At 33.8% G+C, this 24,733-nt stretch overlaps 1 protein-coding gene across 1 annotated transcript; it reads left to right on the top strand.

The window, feature by feature from the left end:
* The first annotated feature begins 17,864 nt into the window (after window positions 1–17,864).
* On the top strand, window positions 17,865–20,176 carry LOC138330798 (uncharacterized). The gene is made up of 3 exons (XM_069278319.1): window positions 17,865–18,038; window positions 18,626–18,726; window positions 19,044–20,176. Exons 1-3 carry the CDS (start codon window positions 17,972–17,974, stop codon window positions 19,179–19,181), a joined length of 306 nt encoding a protein of 101 aa, XP_069134420.1. The 5' UTR covers window positions 17,865–17,971; the 3' UTR covers window positions 19,182–20,176.
* Window positions 20,177–24,733: the final 4,557 nt, after the last annotated feature.

The raw sequence follows: 24,733 nt of genomic DNA, 5'->3' as shown, positions 1-24,733 counted from the left end.
AGTAATTCTTTAATACTTAGATATAATTTATTTCCCACGGCAGTAAAAAGGAGTTATAATACTCACATTCAGTTTAATGAATGAATCTTTAACTCCGCATCGAAGAAGCGTCTCGCTTCGAGCGAAACCAAGTAAAAAAATCTGTCAATTTGCTTTCCTTTGAATGTCATAATGGTTGCAGGTTAAACAGTATACACGGTTAGTATCTTACAATACAAGTTTTATTTTGGTGCTCGACACGGAAAGCCGAGATGACTCGGCACAGCCTTGTCATATCGGCTTTCCTAAGTCTCGCACCAAAATAAACCTTGTATTGTATCCGAGGTCACGATCAGTGATATCTGAGGTCAAGGTAAAGTGATATCTATTGTCACGGTCGATGATGTCTGAGGTCACGGTAAAGTGATATCTATTGTCACGGTCGATGATATATGAGGTCACGGTAAAGTGATATCTGGGATCAAGTGATACGGGTCACGTAAAGTGATATTGGGTCACGGTAAAGTGATATATGAGGTCACGGTAAAGTGATATATGGGTCCGGTAAGTGATATTGGGTCACGGTAAAGTGATATCTGAGGTCACGGTAAAGTGATATCTGGGGTCACGGTAAAGTGATATCTGGGGTCACGGTAAAGTGATATATGAGGTCACGGTAAAGTGATATATGAGGTCATGGTAAAGTGATAACTGGGGTCACGGTAAAGTGATATCTGGGGTCACGGTAAAGTGATATATGAGGTAACGGTAAAGTGATATCTGGGGTCACGGTAAAGTGATTATGAGGTCACGGTAAAGTGATATCTGGGGTCACGGTAAAGTGATATCTGGGGTCACGGTAAAGTGATAATGGGTCACGGTATGATATCTGGGGTCACGGTAAAGTGATATATGAGGTAACGGTAAAGTGATATATGAGGTCATGGTAAAGTGATAACTGGGGTCAGGTAAAGTGATATCTGGGGTCACGGTAAAGTGATATCTGAGGTAACGGTAAAGTGATATCTGGGGTCACGGTAAAGTGATATATGAGGTCACGGTAAAGTGATAACTGGGTCACGGTAAAGTGATATCTGGGGTCACGGTAAAGTGATATATGAGGTCACGGTAAAGTGATATATGAGGTCATGGTAAAGTGATAACTGGGGTCACGGTAAAGTGATATTGGGGTCACGGTAAAGTGATATATGAGGTCACGGTAAAGTGATATATGAGGTCATGGTAAAGTGATAACTGGGGTCACGGTAAAGTGATATATGAGGTCATGGTAAAGTGATAACTGGGTCACGGTAAAGTGATATCTGGGGTCACGGTAAAGTGATATCGGAGGTCACGGAAAGTGATAACAAGGGTCACGGTAAAGTGATATCTGGGGTCACGGTTAAGTGATATATGAGGTCATGGTAAAGTGATATATGAGGTCATGGTAAAGTGATATATGAGGTCATGGTAAAGTGATAACTGGGGTCACGGTAAAGTGATATATGAGGTAACGGTAAAGTGATAACTGGGGTCACGGTAAAGTGATATCTGGGGTCACGGTAAAGTGATATATGAGGTCATGGTAAAGTGATATATGAGAGGTCATGGTAAAGTGATATCTGGGGTCACGGTAAAGTGATATATGAGGTAACGGTAAAGTGATAACTGGGGTCACGGTAAAGTGATATCTGGGGTCACGGTAAAGTGATAACTGGGGTCACGGTAAAGTGATATCTGGGGTCACGGTAAAGTGATATATGAGGTCACGGTAAAGTGATATCTATTGTCACGGTCAGTGATGTCTGAGGTCACGGTAAAGTGATATCTATTGTCACGATCAGTGATGTCTGAGGTCACGGTAAAGTGATATCTGGGGTCATGGTAAAGTGATATCTGGGGTCATGGTAAAGTGATATCTGGGGTCACGGTAAAGTGATATCTGGGGTCACGGTAAAGTGATATCTGGGGTCACGGTAAAGTGATATATGAGGTCACGGTTAAGTGATATCTGGGGTCACGGTTAAGTGATATATGAGGTCATGGTAAAGTGATATATGAGGTCATGGTAAAGTGATAACTGGGGTCACGGTAAAGTGATATCTGGGGTCACGGTAAAGTGATATATGAGGTCACGGTAAAGTGATATCAGGGGTCACGGTAAAGTGATATATGAGGTCACGGTAAAGTGATATCTGGGGTCACGGTAAAGTGATATCGGAGGTCACGGAAAAGTGATAACAAGGGTCACGGTGAAGTGATATCTGAGGTCACGGTCAGCGATTTCTGAGGTCACGGTAAAGTGATATCTGAGGTCAAGGTAAAGTGATAACTATGGTCACGGTCAGTGATGCCTGGGGTCACGGTAAAGTGATATCTGGGGTCACGAACTATGAATCATCCGTGGTCATGGTGGATTAAAATACGTTATCTTTATAATATTCAGTCATGACAAAAATTATTGGTGATTGGAAACTAACTTTTGGACTAGATTGTAAAACAAAATGAAAGTATTGTGGAGTACTTAGCAGCTTTCGGTCCCTTTTATCGAAACAAAAATAAATAAATACATAGATAAAACATGAAGTTCATTTTATGATTATGTTATAATAAATTTAAAGACTTAGAATCGAAATTTTATGAATGAAAATTAAAACGTAAAAGAATTTTTATATTAATAGTCTAATAAATTATAACAAAAGACAAAGTTACGAGAGTAAATATCATAATTTTCTGTAATCGATAACTTCTGCTCGGTTATTTGGACGACGCCAAGAAAAATGTTTCCTTCCGGTTTACTATAACATGGTCCAGGGGTGGATATAACGACAGTTGCAGTTACCCCTGGAGTATCGAGGATGACCGAGGGGATAGAAACACTAATTTAATCTCGTCCGTCCGCTTCCTCCTTCACATCTTAAGAAAACATACACAACTGACCAACTTCCAATAGGAACACATTAAACGCATAAAACAACATCAAAAAGCAACACAAATACCTTTAGATTTATTACTAATCAATATAACTACAACTATTTCAGTCGACAAGACCTAAGGACAGATTTTCATAGCAGCAAAATTATAATTCTTCTCTATCTTTTGTTAGGTTAATGAAAATGTTTAGATATCTCACTAGTAAATATTAATCAAACCAACGATATCAGTTCCCTAGGTTAATTAAACTGTTCAGTTACGTATCTTACTAGTAAATATTAACAAACCAAACCAACTATATCAGTTCCCTAGGTTTATTAAAATGATCAGATATCTTACTAGTAAATATTAACCAACCCAAACCAACTATATCAGTTCCCTAGGTTTATTAAAATGATCAAATATCTTACTGGTAAATATTAACCAACCCAAACCAACTATATCAGTTCCCTAGGTTTATAAAAATGATAAGATATCTTACTAGTAAATATTAACCAACCCAACGATATCAGTTCCCTAGGTTGACTAAAATGACCAGATATCTTACTAGTAAATATTAACCTCACAAAACAAACTACATCAGTTCTCTAGGTTAATTGAAGTAATCAGATATCTTAGAAGAAAATATTAACCAACCCAAACCAACTACATCAGTTCCCAAAGTTAATTAAAGTGATCAGATATCTTACTAGTAAATATTAACCAACCCAAACCAACTATATCAGTTCCCTAGGTTTATTAAAATGATCAGATATCTTACTGGTAAATATTAACCAACCCAAACCAACTATATCAGTTCCCAATGTTAATTAAAGTGATCAGATATCTTACTAGTAAATATTAACCGAACCAACGATATCAGTTCCCTAGGTTAAATAAAGTGATCAGATATCTTACTAGTAAATATTAACCTAACCAAACCAACTGCATCAGTTCCCTAGGTTAATTGAAGTGATCAGATATCTTTCTAGTAAATATTAACCAACTCAAACCAACTATATCAGTTTCCTAGGTTAATTAAAATGATCAGATATCTTATTTACCAAACCAACGATATAAGTTTCCTAGGTTAATTAAAGTGATTAGATACCTTACTAGTAAATATAAACCAACTCAAACCAACTATATCAGTTTCTTAGGTTAATTCAAATGTTCATATATCTTACTAGTAAATATTAACCAATCCAAACCAACTTTATCAGTTCCCTAGGTTTATTAAATTGATCAGATATCTTACTAGTAAATATTAACCAACCCAACGATATCAGTTCCCTAGGTTAATAAAATGATCAGATATCTTACTAGTAAATATTAACCAACCCAAACCAACTATATCAGTTCCCTAGGTTAATTAAAATGTTCAGATATCTTACTAGTAAATATTTACCAAACCAACGATATAAGTTTCCTAGGTTAATTAAAGTGATCAGATATCTTACTAGTAAATATTAACCAACCCAAATCAACTATATCAGTTCCCTAGGTTAATTAAAGTGATCAGATATCTTACTAGTAAGTATTTACCAAACCAACGATATCAGTTCCCTAAGTTAATTAAACTGTTCAGATATCTTACTAATGAATATTAACCTAACTAACTATATCAGTTCCCTAGGTTAGTTAAAATGTTCAGATATATTTACTAGTTAATATTAACCAACCCAAACCAACGATATAAGTTCCCTAGGTTAATGAAAATGATCAGATATCTTACTAGTAAATATTAACCAACCCAACTATATCAGTTCCCTAGGTTGATTAAATTGATCAGATATCTTACTAGTAAATATTAACCAACCCAAACCAACTATATCAGTTCCCTAGGTTAATTAAAGTGATCAGATATCTTACTAGTAAATATTTACCAAACCAACGATATCAGTTCCCTAGGTTAATTAAAGTGATCAGATATCTTACTAGTAAATATTAACCAACCCAAACCAACTATATCAGTTCCCTAGGTTAGTTAAAATGTTCAGATATATTTACTAGTTAATATTAACCAACCCAAACCAACGATATAAGTTCCCTAGGTTAATGAAAATGTTTAGATATCTCAAAAGTAAGTATTAAACAAACCAACGATATCAGTTCCCTAGGTTAATTAAACTGTTCAGATATCTTACTAGTAAATATTAACCAACCCAAACCAACTATATCAGTTCCCTAGGTTTATTAAATTGATCAGATATCTTACTAGTAAATATTAACCAACCCAACGATATCAGTTCCCTAAGTTAATTAAACTGTTCAGATATCTTACTAATGAATATTTAGATTTTAAAAAGATGCGATACGTTTAAAGTAGTAACGAGTACCACAAAAATGGAATAACTTTATTTTGTATTTTCCAATCAACCAGTCTTACAAATACGTATTTTCAAAAAGGTGCTCAAAGATTTTTGTAAAATAATTATTTCTAAATAACATTTTAATATCGTATCAATTTAATATCAAGGCGAGAAATTGATTGCAAAAATACAAGATAAAAAATTAAAATTAAGATTAAAAAAAAAAAAACTAATGCTTTGTTGTAACCTCCATGCACGAAAATTTGTTGGGTATTTCAGATTTACGGTTTCCACCAAGTGAAAGATATCATACTCAGTGTTTTCAAAAGAGTAAACTGCTTGATACTATTTTTAGAGAAAGATTTGTCAATGTTTGTTTTAATTATTTTGTTGTTTTAAAGTCCAATGCTTGATTTGCATTTGAAAATTTGTGGAATAATCCACTGCGCTAAGATAGGTTTGGATAATCATTTAACTGCAAATGTGGTTTTATTGACACTGCTCATAATGAACTGGGTGGGAGAACGTGTCCTTGATTATGCGGTATAAATGTTGTGTTAAGTTTAAATCAATACCGAATAGTAGACAAAATATTTGGAATAAAGATTAAAGAAACTATTTGGGAAACATCTACCTTTTCTTACTTCTTTGTTTGAAAGCTTAAGTTCATTGTAGAGGACAGGTAAATATATTTGTAATAGTGTAAACATAAGTTTGTTTTATCATATATTGAATGTAATCTTTCATGCATATTTAGTACGAATAGATAGTTTATGCTGATAATTTAACCGAAAGCTGGCAATGCTTTTTAATCCGTATGATTAATTTATTTAATTTTAGAATTTGGGATTAGAGTAGTATTGATAAGAGAGTACAAATTCGCTAACTAAGCAAATGGCATTTCAAGGTTGATCTGTTAATGGTTTGGAATTCTTTAAATTCCAGATTTTGCGAAGGTCATTTGTACTTTTATACATGTATTAATTCGTAACTTACTGTTAAGAATGTATCCCTATATCTATAACAGCAGCAATCACTGACTAAGGTACCTTATTACATGTTATCATTACATATGTAACTTATGAGACGTACTGTTCAATATTTTGATACATGTAGGTTTGATAGAGCAGGTGTCAATTTCTTGTGATATTGTTTCCTTGAAATAACCCTTTTAAAAGGCTTTTTAGGTCATCTGACCCGAAGGGTCAGGATGACCTATAGTCATCATGTTTCGTCCGTCGTCGTCCGCCGTCCGCCGTCCGCCGTGCGCCGTGCGTTAACTTTTCACATTTTGAACTTCTTCTCAAGTTCTACCAGTGCGATTTGGCTGCGCCTTGCATGAAATGATCCTGACATGGTCCCGACAAAGTGTTGTTATTTTTCGGGTCGATCCGAAATTCAAAATGGCCGCCAAAGCCGCCATCTTGAAAACACATTTTTGAACTTCTTCTCAAGTTCTACCGGTGCGATTAGGCTGAAACTTGCATGAAATGATCCTGACATGGTCCCGACAAAGTGTTGTTATTTTTCGGGTCGATCCGAAATCCAAGATGGCCGCCAAAGCCGCTATCTTCAAAGCACATTTTGAACTTCTTCTCAAGTTCTACCGGTGCGATTTGGCTGAAACTTGCATGAAATGATCCTGACATGGTCCCGACTAAGTGTTGTTATTTTTCGGGTCGTTCTGAAATCCAAGATGGCCGCCACAGCCGCCATCTTGAAAACACATTTTGAACTTCTTCTCAAGTTCTACCGGTGCGATTTGGCTGAAACTTGCATGAAATGATCCTGACATGGTCCCGACAAAGGGTTGTTATTTTTCGGGTCGATCCGAAATCCAAGATGGCCGCCACAGCCGCCATCTTGAAAACACATTTTGAACTTCTTCTCAAGTTCTACCGGTGCGATTTGGCTGAAACTTGCATGAAATGATCCTGACATGGTCCCGACAAAGTGTTGTTATTTTTCGGGTTGATCCGTAATCCAAGATGGCCGCCACAGCCGCCATCTTGAAAACACATTTTGAACTTCTTCTCAAGTTCTACCAGTGCGTTTTGGCTGAAACTTGCATGAAATGATCCTGACATGGTCCCGACAAAGTGTTGTTATTTTTCGGGTCGATCCGAAATTCAAAAAGGCCGCCACAGCCGCCATCTTGAAAACACATTTTGAACTTCTTCTCAAGGTTTTATTGACACTGCTCATAATGAACTGGGTGGGAGAACGTGTCCTTGATTATGCGGTATAAATGTTGTGTTAAGTTTAAATCAATACCGAATAGTAGACAAAATATTTGGAATAAAGATTAAAGAAACTATTTGGGAAACATCTACCTTTTCTTACTTCTTTGTTTGAAAGCTTAAGTTCATTGTAGAGGACAGGTAAATCTATTTGTAATAGTGTAAACATAAGTTTGTTTTATCATATATTGAATGTAATCTTTCATGCATATTTAGTACAAATAGATAGTTTATGCTGATAATTTAACCGAAAGCTGGCAATTCTTTTTAATCCGTATGATTAATTTATTTAATTTTAGAATTTGGGATTAGAGTAGTATTGATAAGAGAGTACAAATTCGCTAACTAAGCAAATGGCATTTCAAGGTTGATCTGTTAATGGTTTTGAATTCTTTGAATTCCAGATTTTGTGAAGGTCATTTGTACTTTTATACATGTATTAATTCGTAACTTACTGTTAAGAATGTATCCCTATATCTATAACAGCAGCAATCACTGACTAAGGTACCTTATTACATGTTATCATTACATATGTAACTTATGAGAAAACTGTTCAATATTTTGATACATGTAGGTTTGATAGAGCAGGTGTAAATTTCTTCTTGCAATTGTTTCCTTGAAATAACCCTTTTAAAAGGCCTTTTTAATTTCGTGGTCAATGCTCGTCAAATTTTCGATTAATATACTTTTGAATTTAGCATTTGTAACGTCAAACTTATATCTTACTGTATTAAAAACGTAAAAAAAATCTGCTCAATACGAATGTTTGCCAGTGCAAAGAGTGTTTGAGTTCGATAATCATTTAAATGTTTGTGTGTACAGTTTAATTAATTAATTCATTGATTTATGTGCTTTTTGGATCTTTTATTATTTCTTTGAACTAAACCCATTTCCCATCGTCTAGCTCCAAATAACTTAACATCATAAACATTATGTATTATGGGGCCACAATATGTTTTCATAAATTTGTTGTAATTAATTGTTAATTGTTGGTATGCAGAATGCAGACTTTTGATTAATTAACGGTATTCGTTCGTATCTCTATGAAACAAAATATCCATAGACAGCCAATCTAACCCCGATAGCTCATTTTTTCCTTATTCCATTATTAAAATAAGAAAAACCAGAGGAAGTTTTTGACATTCGTGTGGTTCAGGTGTGCCACAATTACCAAAAGATTATTGTATTTTCAAAAAATGAGGTGCAAATAAAGTACAGAATGTGTTAGGGTCTTTAGGGTAGGCCTTATAGCTAGTCGTATGATTAGGGTATCTGTTACACGAATACTACTGCACTTATAAGATATACAGTATACGCCATATAAGGACGACGAACTCGGTCGAGTGGAAAACATAAACGCTGTATAACGCTGTTTAACAGTTGTAGTTATTTACGGGGTGAGTTCGATTCGGGGTGATTACTCTGTATCAAACAAACGGGGTATTCTGGTAATTTTTTTCCCGTAGGTAGACCCCTTGCGGATCGCGTTATGGCCTAACAATGTGTATCCTTTCTATGTAATACACAGCATTTAAGATTGACCTACTACCGTGTCACGGAAGTAACTACTAACTCGCCTATAAAATACAATCGTATCGATCTTCACTGCTATTCATAACTTTCCACAATACACTTTTGCGTGTAAGTGTTCTTGATTATCGTACTATTTATCATACAAACGAAATTCTACTCGGCCACTTAAACTCATTCATAAATCTCCTCGTGGTGTAATCAAATTAACGCACCCTATTGACCGTGCTATCCGGGGGTACTCGCCCACCTAGTCTGTTCTACATGGGGGTAACATCCACCCTCGTAACGCAGTGACGATAAATCGAGGTGGTCCTAACCGCTTCATCTCTTTGTCTTTGTAATCTACAAACCTATATAGATCAGCAATTTACCATTGTTATCAAACCTTATCCATATTTAAGCGTGATCGTGCCATAAAAATCCGTTACATATCCTGTCCACTAAAACAGTTGATGTACTTAGTGCCAAAAACATTAAACTTCGATGATAACATTAACAAAGTGCAATGAATTACATTTTTAAATATTTTATCCTGCCATATTCCATACATAACACAATTAAGTCGACAAATGTGATTAATTTTAGATGCATCCTGCCATATTCTATAAATAACACAATTAAATCGACAAATGTGATTAATTTTAGATGCTGTAACTTATTTTGTTGTGGTTTGCGTGTTAAATGACATATGCTACTCCTCACGATAACTATATATGAAACAACATTTTTAAGTTGTGTAAACTAATATAAGATATTGACTATCAGATTACCGTATAGACATTGCGATCTTGTGGGATTCATCGTGCAGTGGGAAAGAGAATAAAAAAAGATAACTAAATTTTAGACCTCTATTATGTTCAAATTCCATCAGGTATTCTTGTATAGTAATGCTACATGAGCATGTGCGTCTAAAAGACATGATTTTAATTGAAAAGACAAACAAATTTCAACCAGCTTGTATAGGGAACGGTTAATAAAACTTAAGTTCTCACGATACAGTTAAACTCTTTTCTTTGGTGAAGTATCACTATAATATACAAAGCCATTAATTTATGTAAAAGATCGTCGTGATAGCGACTGACAGTAAAAAGGAAATGAACGTATGAGGAGTTTGTCAGATTTATTTTTCAAAAAAAAAAAAAAAAAAAAAAAAAAATTCATCACACAACGCCTGATTTTAATCATTTGAGGAGTGGTGAGCAAGTTTTCACCGTAATTCACCTTTCAAAACCATTTTACATTTAAGAATTATGTCATTATGTTAATAAGATATCCTCGTCAATAAAAAAATACTTCTTGGCCAATATTGGATGCATGTGTTACACCTATGATGATTCTCTTGTACTTTGAAATAATTTGAAATGTGAATATGTTATTTCACGTCTTCGTACATTGATTGAATAAAAGACATGAACATTTTCCTTTTAAACTCAAACGACCTGAAGTAACCCCATGGAACCCCAGATAATGGGAAGATTTAAAGTGTATCACAGGAAACGCGAACTTTTATCTATTGTTAGGAAAGTCTAATAGGTTGGGTGTTTTCTAAATAAGGTGTGGAAAGCTATTTGTCAATAACAGTTAGATGTATGGATAAATGAACCTTTGGCTTGGAGTTTAGGACAGGAATACATCGCCTAAAGCATTTTATACAGAATGTACAAAACATTGCATTGAACAAAATTCTGTAAACAAGGAATGAATCTGAAAAATACCTTTTATATACTGACGCCCATCTCTGATACATGCCATTATGTTTGTGTGTGAAGGTGTTGAACTTCCTCTTCAATCTTGTCATTTTATCTATTCAATGTCAGATTAATACCAAGCGGCAATGCCCTTGAAAATGAAAAGATCTAACAGATAATAAGACATATATTACCTCCTCCGATTTCATGTAACTGTAATGACATTCATCGGAATGTTCTGTAGAACTGGTCGTTTTTATACTGTCGATTTTAAAGCTAATTATCAATGTAAATCATTTAGTGGTAAATTAATTGTAGGTATATGTTCTGAATTGACATATCATGCTTACTTTAATTTCTTATTACTTACTTGTAACGAGTATTTTCGTAGTTTATTTTCTTCTAATGGAAAAAATGACGCCGTAGTCTGTATCAACGCTTCAAAGTAAGTTTGCGGAATTATGAATAACATTTTAATGATATCAAGCAAAATTAAGACCAAAATATCTATATAAAGGACTGAATATTAGATATAAGCATTGACCACAATTTGTTTTATCTGCAGTATGCCTTTCTTCTCTTAAGAATTGATGTCTTTTTTCTTGATTTTAATAGAGATAAAAAACATTTTGTGAGAAGTTTTTTTTATAGTTCGAAGTGAACAACTTAGCAGTCACCTGGCAACATTGGCATCAGTTAAATAGGAAAAAATGAAAATACAGGTTTTTTTTTACAAGATGGTGATTTGGCGTCCATCATGGAAATGAGGAAAGTTCAAATGTGTTTTTAAGATAAACGCTGTGCCGGCCATGTTAAGATCATACAGGCAAGTGTCAGCACATGCCTATCGGTGGATTTTGAAATGAAGTATCAAATGTGAAAAGTTTACTGGCGGCACACTCCGAATGACGGACGGCTGAAGGTGAACGATGACGGACGAAGCGCGATGGCTATAGGTCATCCTGGCCCTTTGTTGTCAGATGACCTAAAATCATTACTATAATGCTTAAAATTTATTTTACGGACTACTTGACGAAATAAAATATGGTTTAATGTACTATCCGCAGAGTGAAAAATGGATTATTTTTCCCAATCAATACGCAATGTCAGTGCCTCTATTGTGACATCATGATAACCTCTTTCGCACCATTCTCGAGCTATTATTTACAGACGTAGGAAAACTGAATCAGCCAATCACGTCAGAACGTCAGGTTAATAAAAAAAACTTTTATGACCTCCTTATGTAATTTTACAAAAAAAAAAATAATAAAAAAAACAATGATATTTACACACAAATCATTTAATCATTTTATATTTACTTAATAAATACATGTAATTATATGATTTAATCAAGATTCTATTTTGCATTATAAAGAGTATACATTACAAACTAATAACTATAAACCGTGTGTATAACATCATTAATTTAATGATAATTCGTGTTGCCCGCCTAAATACGGCTCGTGATTTAACAGTAGAAAGCTGTCAGAAAGCTCACCAAGGGGTCACGCCGTGTATTTATCTCAGTTTGATACGTGTTCTAGTTTTTACCCGATATGTATCCGTGTTAGTTGCTGAGGTAAAAGTCTTAATGGGACTCTCCGGTTCAAATCGTCTTTGTCTGTTGTGTCTTTTTTTAAATATTTTTTATTTTTCCTAGGTTATCTGTAACATTACTTAATTTGTACACAATGCTGGTGTGTAACATAATTACGAGATAACTCTGTGTAGGAGACTCTCGACAATGGATGTCCGAAACACCAACATACATTGTTAGGTGATTCTGCGTCATACACTACTTACTCACCAAGGCAACGTTGACATATTTGTGGTAGCTAAACGTTTCAGTGACTCGGGGTAGTTTTCAGCTCTTATTTTTTTCCTTTTATCTTTTTCTTACTCCAGTGATAGTCTTTGTTGAAAAGAGAGTACAAAAATAAAACTGAAATAATAAAAATTAAAAAAAAATGTTAAAAATATATATATATAAAAAAATTAAAATTAAAAATCCAAACAGAAGGGAAAAAATAATAATAAAAAATATGAAAATAAAATTTAGTTAAAAGAAAAGGGAAACTTTAGTTATTCTTTAAAACATCAAACGGTATTGACTTTATGACATTACAATAATGGTAACTTGATTTTAGCAAAAATATTCTATATATTTATTACATAACGTGCCTATTACCCGTGTCTTTGTCCATGTGATATATTTGCATACCAGACTAAATTGCTTCGTATCTTATAAGTTATTACAAAAGTATCATAAATCTTGGTTTGTCACATCTCTAATTCTTTATATTGATTTCTACATCAGCAAAATATATCTGCATGGAAACACAATAAGCAAAGGGAGCAAACCTTCAGCGACCAAATAGTACTGCATGGAGGGTTTTAATGCATTTTAGATTAAAATTAACAAGATGATATGCTTATAGCAATAAATATCATATTCTACTTATTGAGCTTTATTATATTCATATTCGTGCTATGCATTAATAGATTGTTTAATATGGCAACTGTGTTCTAAAAAAACCACTCACCATGTCTTGGCAGACTGGAATTAATATTTCAGCAATAGATCTATAATTTCGAGTTAGCTAATTGATGTGTTTTGTTAAAAAAACCCACATTGTATGGCATAGATATTGAAACTTTCTGATTTGAATTGAATAGCTGTACTCTCCTTTCCGATTTATTTGTTCCGCACATCTCCCAAAGTATAATCTCCACATAGCTTCATCCACAAACCTATCCAAAGGCATGTAATGAAATGCACGTTTTGATCAGATTGTGTATGTTGATTACATTAATAAAGCATCTGGTTTTTATTATTTACAAATATATACATAGGTCTAAATTTCTTCTTCACGATATTTCGATAAAGGAATTTTGATGTTATGTTTTCGCCGCTACATAATGTTTTGTTATTTCATATGCTTAATAACTAATTTAATACAAACACATATAAAGACTGTTTGTGGGCCTGTAAATTCCGTACATTTTTTCTGTTAAATATTTTATATACACATTTATATTAATTTCCATAGATTCCATAAAATCGTTGATGTTAACCAATAAATGTCGATATCAATCTATAATTTGTATTTAATGGATAGAAAAGTGAACTGCAGGGTACAAAATTGACAAAGGTATGAAATCCCCAAATAGATTTGAATTTGATTAAAATCCAAATTGGAATAACTTCCTATGTGTAGGGAAAGATCGATCCTGAAAAAGTCTCCCACTATTCACTGACATAACCTGACTCTAATAAATTCCTGTGGCGACTGGAGCGTGTAAGTAGCGGTTATGTGGTGTAGGTGTAAGATGTTAGTTACTGTACACCTGGCCTTTATATCGCCACACACTCATCCCAAAAGTGAACACAACTATGCTGAAACTGGTGGATTCCTTGATAAGGAAATAAAAAAGAATGTGAAATGCACTGCATGCACTTGAAACATCTTAACATTATAATAATCGGTTACATGTTTTACATGTAACACCGTCAAACTGTATGCATCAAAATGTCTGTATTTCCTGAAATAATTTAAGAGCTGTTTGTAGTGTACATTCCAAATGCACCCTAACATCAATAATATTTCAATCAACCAATTTTGGTCTTCAATTTCACGAAAATTTCAAACAGGTATGTTACAAGATGGTACGGAAATGAAAGACTGGCTTTTGAAAAGGATTTTTTAAAATCATAAATTACTTCCAGTTATAGCTGAAGATGACACTTACGTCCGTTACGAGTTTTGTGACAAACGATTTTATGAGAAGCAAATATAAACAAATATAATGTTATTGTGTATCTAAGATGTTAACCTGGTCCCTTGGGATTACTCTCATAAACCGTCGATAAGTAATTGAATCCGATTACACTCTCTCACTTCAAAAATGTTGATAATGATCAATTGACCACGCAAACCTAACATGTTATTAAATTTCTCACACTTTGTTTTCAGGTCGAACTTTAAAGCTATATGTGCCGTAATTTTCAGTCGTATGAATTAATAAGAGCTTTTACCATTCTAATCACCACAAAAATTACCAATATTTTGAGAATTACAATAATTTTAATCCGTAAGTTTTAAATTTTACATTTACAATTAAGTGATAAAAAGAAATTTCAGCAGTACTGCCAAAAATCATTATATTTACATCTACAGTGCAGGGAAATGTGTCAAAACCATTGCAACCACGGTGTGGTCTACAATTTCATTTCCCTTTTCTACAGTGTTTAACTTACTAGTAATTGTAAAGTGACTTCTGCAGGTATGATTCCATCCAAACCTGCAAAAGGCATAAAAAACTTAAACTCTGCATGTTTGTCCATTTGAATGATTTTAACACTTTAATTTATCAAACTTTGTGGTTTTCGGTAGATCACCGAAGAAAAAAATAGCATGTCAAACTTTTCGCCCAGATATGGCAGATATAATTTTAAGACATTTAGTGCATTTTTGTATTTGAATAAAACAGAAACCGATTAAAAAATAAATTTGGGGTAAAAAACAGCAAGTTATCCGATTACAATCCGGATTTAGAAAAGCAACCTTTTTTCTTTAAAGCTGCAATATATTCAAAAATGGTAATAAGAACTTTCTGTATGAATGTTTAATCTTTTGAAAATTGTGACATTTACGATATTAGGGGGTATGGGTGACATACACGTATGCTGCTATTCTGAGCAACACTAACTTATCAGATAACCATTTGAAAGGTATTGCTGTAAGGTCGTGTGTATGGTTAACAGTGAAAAGCCGGTAAAGTCACATATAATGTCAGATAACTATCGTTGCTTCACAATGATATAAGATCAAGCACACCAACATAATAATTATGATTTTTTCTTCCATTTTTAGGTATGAATCACATTACATTCAAAACTTCTAATTGGGAAAAATAGTAAAAAGAAAGTTTTGAGCTTTCAGTAGAGATTATATTTTATTAATAAAACTACAGGGTTATTGTAAAATGACAAGTAAATATATAAACATTATTATATTATCATTCTTCGTTCGACGTCTCTTCGAAATGTGATACACCTTTCTTCATGGTAGGTAAAGTTAAATTTAAATTACCATCCAGGGGGTTTGTGGAAGGGACCTCCCATTGTAGCAGGGACAGTTGTGGATATTATAATAAACAATACTTGCAATGTATGATTGGATCTTATCAGTATCACTAATTTTGAAGCAGGATGTACGAAAATGTGACATCGGCAATATGGACAGTATAATGCCAATGAAAGTGCACCAGCTGCACTTGGATCCTGTGGATTCGGGTACCACGACGTTCTCTCTCCTATTGTCTATTCAACCCTATTTATCCTTCATTGATAAAAGAATTTATGATCAAAGACCAACGTTTACCGCACAAAAAAGTGTTATCTTCCCGACGATTCGTAATAGCTTTACAAAACAATACAAAACCACATCTTAGATACATTATAATCAAATATCAATTCAGATTATCAAATCGGAGACTTGGCAAGATCAGAGTAGCTAATACGTCAATTGTCGGTCTTAAAACATCAAAGAGGTATATCATATTTCATAGATGCTAACAGTGTTAATGTTTCCGTGTCGTTTACATATAGTATGACTTAGCAAGAATAGCATATAAATATATATCTCAACGGACAAAGTCATTAAGTGCATTACTGCTCACTCGATCAAATACCTATATTTTCACGGTAAGCGTTTTTTGTTGGGTGTAGCAATAGATGCAACTTGTTACACTTCAAAAAATGTCATCATCTATATATTTATAAGTTTATTTAAGAGTCAGCTTCGTCGTGCGCTGCATTACCGTAAGCTTAACATACTTAGTGGTGAGCTATATATAGACGAATAAACAGGTCATAACTACCGCATTTTTACGCCCACCACCAACACAGTTTCATTCAACTATTTCGATAGAAGAAAGTGAAGTACTGATAGAACATAGGCTTACGGCACTTTGGTACGATTTATTTTTGTTTTGTCTGCAGCATTAATCCCTTCTGAAACATTCAAATATTTAAAGAATGTAATGTCAGAAAGAGTTAAAAACATACAGTTGTGTTAAAAATAACATTGTTTAGTGATAGTATATATAGTTGCCGATTGTTTGAATAGCGGCATGAAGAACTTAATTAACTCACTTATTACATGTTATGAGATATATTTATTTCAAATTAACAAAAGCTACATTCAAAATTATATTCTGTATCATATTTGTAGATAAACATTCGTTTTTTGAAGACTTATATAAGAGCGTTCTGTTAAAGCAAAAATGTCTACAATCCATTTTAATTACTCAAAATTAACAATTATTATTTTTTAATTATGTTAAAGATGCTCCACTGCAGCGAGTGGCATTTTTTTCTATATAAAAACCGAAGCAGATGAAAAGGTATTTTTCCTAATTTGCAAAAATTACTTACTTTACACCATTACCACCATGGGAAAGTTTGAGCTTCTAATTTTACTTCAAGTACTGATTGTACATGCACCGAAAGCAAAATAAATTATTTTATATTATTTTTGTGTTAATTAGACATATATTTATACACGAATAAACAACATTTATTGTTCAATTGATGAGATTCGTTTATGCTCTGTCGGCGGTGGATCATCTTTCGATTACGGAACAAGTTTATCACCTTTAGATTTGGGAAAGGCCAGAGTGCCCAGATAAAAAAAAAAACATTTATACAACCCCTCCCCCCACCGAATTATATAGCTTGAGAACAAACAGAGAAGTTTTAGAAAAGAGTAATTTGATTTTGCTACAATAATTAAAAATAATAAAATTATAATTGAATAAAGAATGATATAATTGTTTTCTTCGTCAATCAGCCATTGATTTCAGTGATTATATAAGATTATATATACTCATCGAATACCGTTAATAGTGTTATTATAATGCACTTTAATACTTTTGTCACGAGATTATCCTACAATAAACGAAACATGAACATAGATTATGCGTAGGGTTCATTCATGACCAAACATTTAAAACATTTGCACAGAACTTATTTTTTCATTATATACATTTAGCTCTCCATTATAATATTAGATTGTATGACCTCCAGTGAGGCGCATGTCAAGTACATATTACACAGGACGGGGTCACTCGAGCGAGTAAAGCACCACGCGACGAATGAATGAATAATTTCAATATACTTATACCACTCCCAGGGATCTTTCTGAACATATAAAAATGGTACTTTTTGTTGTTTCTATCATACATTCTCCGACAGTGCGAGAAGTGACACCCTCCCGATATTACTTCACACGAGGGACTAACCATGGACTCTTTACATATGGTGCTACTGTTTACATTGTTGCTGGGTCTAACAATGGCTAATGAGTGTAGTAAGTTTCACCACGTGTATACACATATAGTACTCGTAACAGTATATCAAACAACGATATGTAATTAATTTTGTTTTTCCTCAATCATTACAAAAATATATTAGTAATACTATGAAGTATCTTTTCTTCCATTATTTCATAATTCTTCTTTTGTATGATGAAATATTATGAATTCATTAAAGAATTAATATTTTCTATATTTTCAATGTGTCAATAGTTTTGAAGATGTGAACTGAATTATCGTAATTCAATAAATTGAATTCTTTTTTGAAATATTTTAATTGAATAGTGTCGAGAGTATCAATTACATGAACGTCAGTTTTCGTGCATTCGTTAATTTATAGATGATGTCACACCTGCGTAGCATTACAATTCATAATTGCTTGCCAAGTTCAAAGTGGCCTACATCTCATAACCTCTATATATATAGGTGTAAAACTCCGAGCGCTATTTTAAATATGAATCGACGTTTTAGATCATTCAATGTCTCACAAGCATTTTTATTCCAAATATTTTTACCTGAAATTCATAACCACTAGCGGTGGTTTATGTGATAGTTGTTTAATATTTGCATTTGATTATTACAGATGATATCGACCAGGACTTTGATGAGCTGACTGCTGTTATACAGAGTAGTAGAAGAAACGACGAATTGTTGTTACTCAATTTGCCAAGAGTATTAGAAAAGGTATGTACATTGAAGTTATTGAATGTTAATTTTTCGATAATTTACCTAATGGACTGCTCCACTCATTTTTTCTTAAAACGTAAAAATTGTTTATAAATCATATTTACGAGTTCACAATTTTGATTCATTCAGGTCTCCGCCTTTTTTAAAGCAGATTTTTGTTAAGTCATGTCCATTAATGTTCTCACAAACGATGAAGAAGTGACAAGAAATACATCAAGCTCCTATATAAACGTATGGTTGGTGTAAGTCATGCATGTCATCCTTGTAAAACTACGACCATGAACCATAACCAGTTTTCTTTGTTGATCTTACAGATACAGTGTTTAGATATAAAGTTGAACTATCTAGTCGCGGAGGTGGAGTCAATGCAGAGACACCGACGGTCATCAAATCACCCCACGCGAAGAGCAACAAGTACAAGAAAGTTCATACACAGGAGAAATCGCCATTAGTAAAGGTTGTAGTTTGGTGTTGTGAGCAGTAATTGACCGAACGTTACATAAAAGTACTGCCAAGCTGTTGAGTTGTACTGTAGATGTGCAGGTATGGCCAGGACATTATGGTAGAAGGACACTTTGAGTTGGATGTGAATAATCCGTGACGATATGAATGAAACACGCAGTGCTTCATTATGTGATGTAGTGTGATGTGTGGTAATTGTTAACATGCAACATTTATAATAGAATACAAGCGTAAATTGCTCCGGGATAGGAAGCGTCCTAAGTTTAAGAACCGAGAACCGAAATAAATTCAAAGTAACTCAAAGTATATCTGGGTAACATTTCGATCACAATCTGTAGGCAAGACTAGAGACACTGGACATTTAAGTAACGTATTTTATAAAACATAGATTAAATGTTTAATGCTACGGTTGAATTGCTGAAGTGTAATATGATCATGATGATATGGTAAAAATAACTTTGGTAAAAGTGTGTGTGTGTTTTGAACTTCGATATGTAAGTTGTAAAGTGTCAGAGTAAATGCGTTGTCGATAGTTTCGCTGCAAATAATGCAATGGTACACGTGTATTTCTTGTTTATTGATGTTCACAAACAATAAACACAAGGCACATACAGAATGACAGCTTTAATATATACATATATATACATATGTGAATGCTTATTTATACAATGTAAACGTGTTTAATTTATTGTGAGAATGAAAAAAATGAATGCTTGTGCTAGTAATATTTATAAAAATGACTTTGCAATATTTTTTTTATATCAATCCATCAAGCAAGCGATTTTATATTTGTTTTTTACATGTTGTTACCATAAATTTTGTTTTCAATAAAATTGTTGAACGAATATTTGATTTTGTTTTGCAATTAAGTTATTTACATTGAATTCAACACATTTAATAGTATGTGTGCAAATATGACAAGGGTATGTGTAAACGAGCAAAGAACAAAAAACAAAGACTCATGTGTTCTAAACCTAGTGAAACAAATGATTGAATACTAAAAACCACAAATGACGTCCCTAGATGAGACACGCATGACGGTTACCAAACCACTGAGCAACAAAGACGCAAAAATGAAATGTCTTACATTTTTCCCATTCTTTAACGAATATGTGTTTTATTATTACACAAATAATTTTACTCACTATTTTTACGTTATATTTATGAAATTTATGTTACTTATCTGAATAAACAAGTCGCTAGTTTTCTGTTAGAAATACAAACACAATACATTGAGATAACTTAAAGAGCTTCGAACCTTTATCATAGACAAATAATAGAATAAGGAAACATGATTAACTCAAAATTGATAAACCATTCTGAAGTATAACCCTGAAGACGTCAAATGAGAATATCATCTAGAGTTACCGAAGAGCAAATCTTTCTTTAGAGACAACTTTATGACAACTCATACTACCCAAACATGATTTACGTGGTCACCATGCCAACAATGGCATCAAAGTGAAAACAAAGTCAAAACAGACTAAACAAATCATTACCTCTAAGAGTTCCGCTGGATATCAATTTTCATTAGCGAGGATAACAAAGAGATACTGATTTCAAAATTTAATTGTTACATACATTTCATCATTCTCGATACTGCAGGCGTTATTATCACTGATGGTATATCTACTCTGGACTATCTCATAATAAAACTGGAGGCAACAGAAGACACAGGTAATTTTATCCTTTGATGTACATCAAAGGAACTGCATAACGCCACACTGTGGTTGACTGTGTTAAAGTTTGGAGTCGCTCTCTCTGTAGTCTTCAACGGAAGTCTCTACAGGCCTGTAATTTATCAGTGATAGTAATCCCTTGAGTATCAAGAGTGACTTTTCATTTTACCACATCTAATTCAAAAATTGCCAAATAAGCACATCTTCCATTTTCTCATATGGTTGACATACTATACACATAACTTAATTGAACTAAACACTAAAAACGTACAATAATGAAAAACACCACACCCAAAATAGCTATACAGAAGATATAAACGCCCCATCAAAAACATAACTATTAGCAATGCAACTTTCATTTGTCATATAATTCATGACCATTAAAGATTCTATCGCTGTCGTTAAATTTTCATTGTACACGTGAATATAAGCCTAGTTACAAATCTAGGAGTAACTTCATTGCAATGAATTGTGCAATACAAGCGAATGAAACGTCATCAATATATGTCTTCAACTTCAAAATGCATCTCCATACAACATCTAAAAGAATTGATTTATCAGGACCAGCATCAAGAAACAATCTTCAGTCTAAAACAGGCTGATGTTTACACTCCGCCAATTACTGCTGACGTAACAAAAAGTTAAGGCTGTTTCATGATCCTAAAGCTTGTTCTCGGTAAACGGCAATGGTTATTAAAGTAAAATAATTTCAACTACTCTCATAAAGCAAAATCTTGAAAGTGAAACCAATACACAAAAATGGTGAATGTCATTTTCCGTGGAGAGCTACATTTACCATTTGGTGTTGGTTCGAACAAGAACAGTCTAGAGCCCTGATTATATGAGAAAATGGTGATAATATCACACAAAGCCAGGTTTAATGTCCGGTTGGGGCTAGATAACATTTAAAAATCTACAATCCATTTATTTCAATTAAGAGGTTTAAAAGTAAGAAATATCAGTGGTTGGCCGATTTATCAGTTTCGTTTTTTTTTTTTTTTTTTTTTTTTTTTTTTTTTTTATTTATTTATTTTTGGTTTCATGGCACCCACGGAAACAAAGAATAGTTCATGTTATAAGTAATTGTTTTTGTAACGTAACAACTCCTGATATTCCCATATGTTTGTTATGCAAAAGGCAATAACATTATTTCAACAACATTGTAATCGCAGAATCAACAAAATCGTCATATAACGTATAAAGATCAACAACAATCAGCACACATATTAAGAAAATATGGTGTTAAATAACACACCTTATATAATTTCATAATCATATTCATTATTGGTTTTATAATCATTATCCTTTTTGTAATTAGAAATTGTTATTGAACGCAGTTTGATCAAGTTACCATCAATAAAGTAGGTAACATTTCGGAACGGAACACGCGGCTGTTCTTTTCTTCTACGATTTTTCATTAGTAACCGTTAATATCTATTTCTTTTTTATTTTGAAATTAGGTTTCAGTTTTATTGTGTCACCGATATTTATGTTCACAACTAGCAGATAAGCACCCATACGCTTGAGGAAGTCATTGAGGGTTTTGAACCCGGATTTAAACACATAGACGTAACAGTAAATGTCCTTCACTAACCTACATGTACTTCTTTGATAACATCCGTGACGTAAACGCGTATCCAAAGTCCACAGTTACATGTACCAGGGATTGCAATTCACAATATCGCTGAGTCGAGAAAAATGAGAGAAACATCAGTCAACGTCTTAGGGTCAATTGAGTTTATCTTCAAATAAATATGTATTAATTTTAAAAATGTGCTCCTGTATCTGATGTTAGATGTAAATTAAATATAGGAAGCTATGATGAATGTGGTATCGTTAGCCTATTAACATTTTATTAAATTGTCGTGAGAACATACTTGTTGAAATTTAGACTTAACCTTCAAAATAGATAGGGAATCTGATATTACATAATTCTAAATATTTTCTTCAGATTAGAAAATATGGTTATTATTAAATATTGTTACACATCCAGAAAAAAAATGTGTGTGATAACAACAATATACTTTGGAATATGTTCGATGATTAGTACGAAGTGGACCCTGTCACCTTCATAAGACGAATGACAATGTGAATAACTAATTTTTGTTCATAACGAACTCGTTCGTGCATCCGTTCATCTTATTTCCGAAATAATTAAACATTTATATAACGAATCGCAATTGAATGATATTTGTATTTGGACGTTTCCATGAAAAATACTTTTAGGAACAAAAGAAAGGTTGTTTGCTTGTAAACACAAATTTATCTTATAATATCCGATATTCTACATTAAGAACTTTTTAGTGATTGGCAGGTACAGTTTAGGCTTGAAGCAATGTTTCATGGCAGACATTTCTCCAGTTAAGTGGACGTCGTAATTATTCACAAATAATACATATTTTGAAATGAACCGTATTAAAGCCATCGGACAAAATCTGAAATAAGTTTTTAGTTGTCTTTTTTAATTATCTTTTCTCTTCTTCCTAATGCTAGGTTTACACTATGTTCCCGGCGGCCACGGCAGCCCCGTTTCGGGCCACCTTGGACAAAACGTGGTGACCGCGAGACAACTTGAGACAACGCAGAAGGACGTGATAGACAAACGTGAGCGGTCGTGATTACCGTGGATGCCGTGCCAGATTTTTAAACTGTCAAAAAATTTGCCACGGCAGTCACGGTACAGATGGTAAACGCCACAGGACGTCATAAAACGGGATTGACGTAACAAAACGTAACAATGCGTGCGAGGCCGTAACAAAACTTCCAGACGGTCCGTGGTGGAACGGGCAGCAAGCACGTTTTCCGGAATCTAACGGTGATTTGTGTTTTGTGACGTTCTGTTGCGTTTTTTCCACGTTTTATCACGGTTGATGCAGATTGGCTGCACGTTTTGTGCCGTTTTGTCAAGGTTTGTCAAGGTTTTGACGGCAAGCCAAGGTGGATGATAACCGTTTCGATACGTTCTGTCAAGGCACATCACGGCTTGTAGCGATTGAAAGCCCGACGTGATACGGCGTGTTACGTCTTATTACGGTCTTACGTTGCAACCAATAGCTGATGAAGTATCATTGCCTGGCCTGGTACATATTTGCTACTTCATGGATTATTTGTATTATTAAATAGAAATAGTCATTATCAAACACATTAAAACCATCAAATTATACAAAAGCTATTATTGCAAAAGACAGATTAAGTGATTAACCATTACAGAAAAAATGGCGTAAAAACACTTGGCTATAATAATTATATATTCATACCAAATATAATTTGTAATTAAAATGTGTTTGAAATGACATTTTCGGCAATAAATATTGTTTCATTTGCTTCAAAAAAAATCATAGTGTTAACCTAGCATAACTGACTTTATCTTTTCCAATGTCTCCCTTGGCACCGCCTCACTTTATGGCCTTGAGTTGAGCGCTCGTCCCTGTGAGGAAGGCTCTGGGTTCTGTTCCCTTGCCGAGACACGCCAAAGTCTATAAAAGCGGTAGTTTCTGCTCCTGCTTAGCGCTCAGCATACAGGGAGTGGAACGACTGGCTCGCCCGTTGTCAGTATAATGTGACCGGGTGGGGTGTGTTGCTTGGTGTCTTCGGCGGCATGCTTTAGTGATATAGTGTGTGAGATACATGGGAGGCCGTCCTTACATGACTCTGACTGTCAAGGATGTACTCCTCTGAGTAGTCAAAAATGTCTTGTATTAAACTGTTTTTCTCATATAGAGTTTTGTAAATATGTGTTCATACCATAAAGGAAAACGTAAGAAAAAACATATGTCCGTGTGCTCGTTTTTGAGCTATTGTCACTTAAAGATACCTAGTTGACAAAATATTGGATTTTATGGGAATTTTGCCATTTTGACAAT

The sequence above is a fragment of the Argopecten irradians genome, chromosome 1 (assembly GCF_041381155.1).
Source record: "Argopecten irradians isolate NY chromosome 1, Ai_NY, whole genome shotgun sequence".
Lineage (NCBI taxonomy): Eukaryota > Metazoa > Mollusca > Bivalvia > Pectinida > Pectinidae > Argopecten > Argopecten irradians.
The sequence above is the reverse complement of the archived record's forward strand: the minus strand, read 5'-3'. Positions and strand labels throughout refer to the sequence as shown.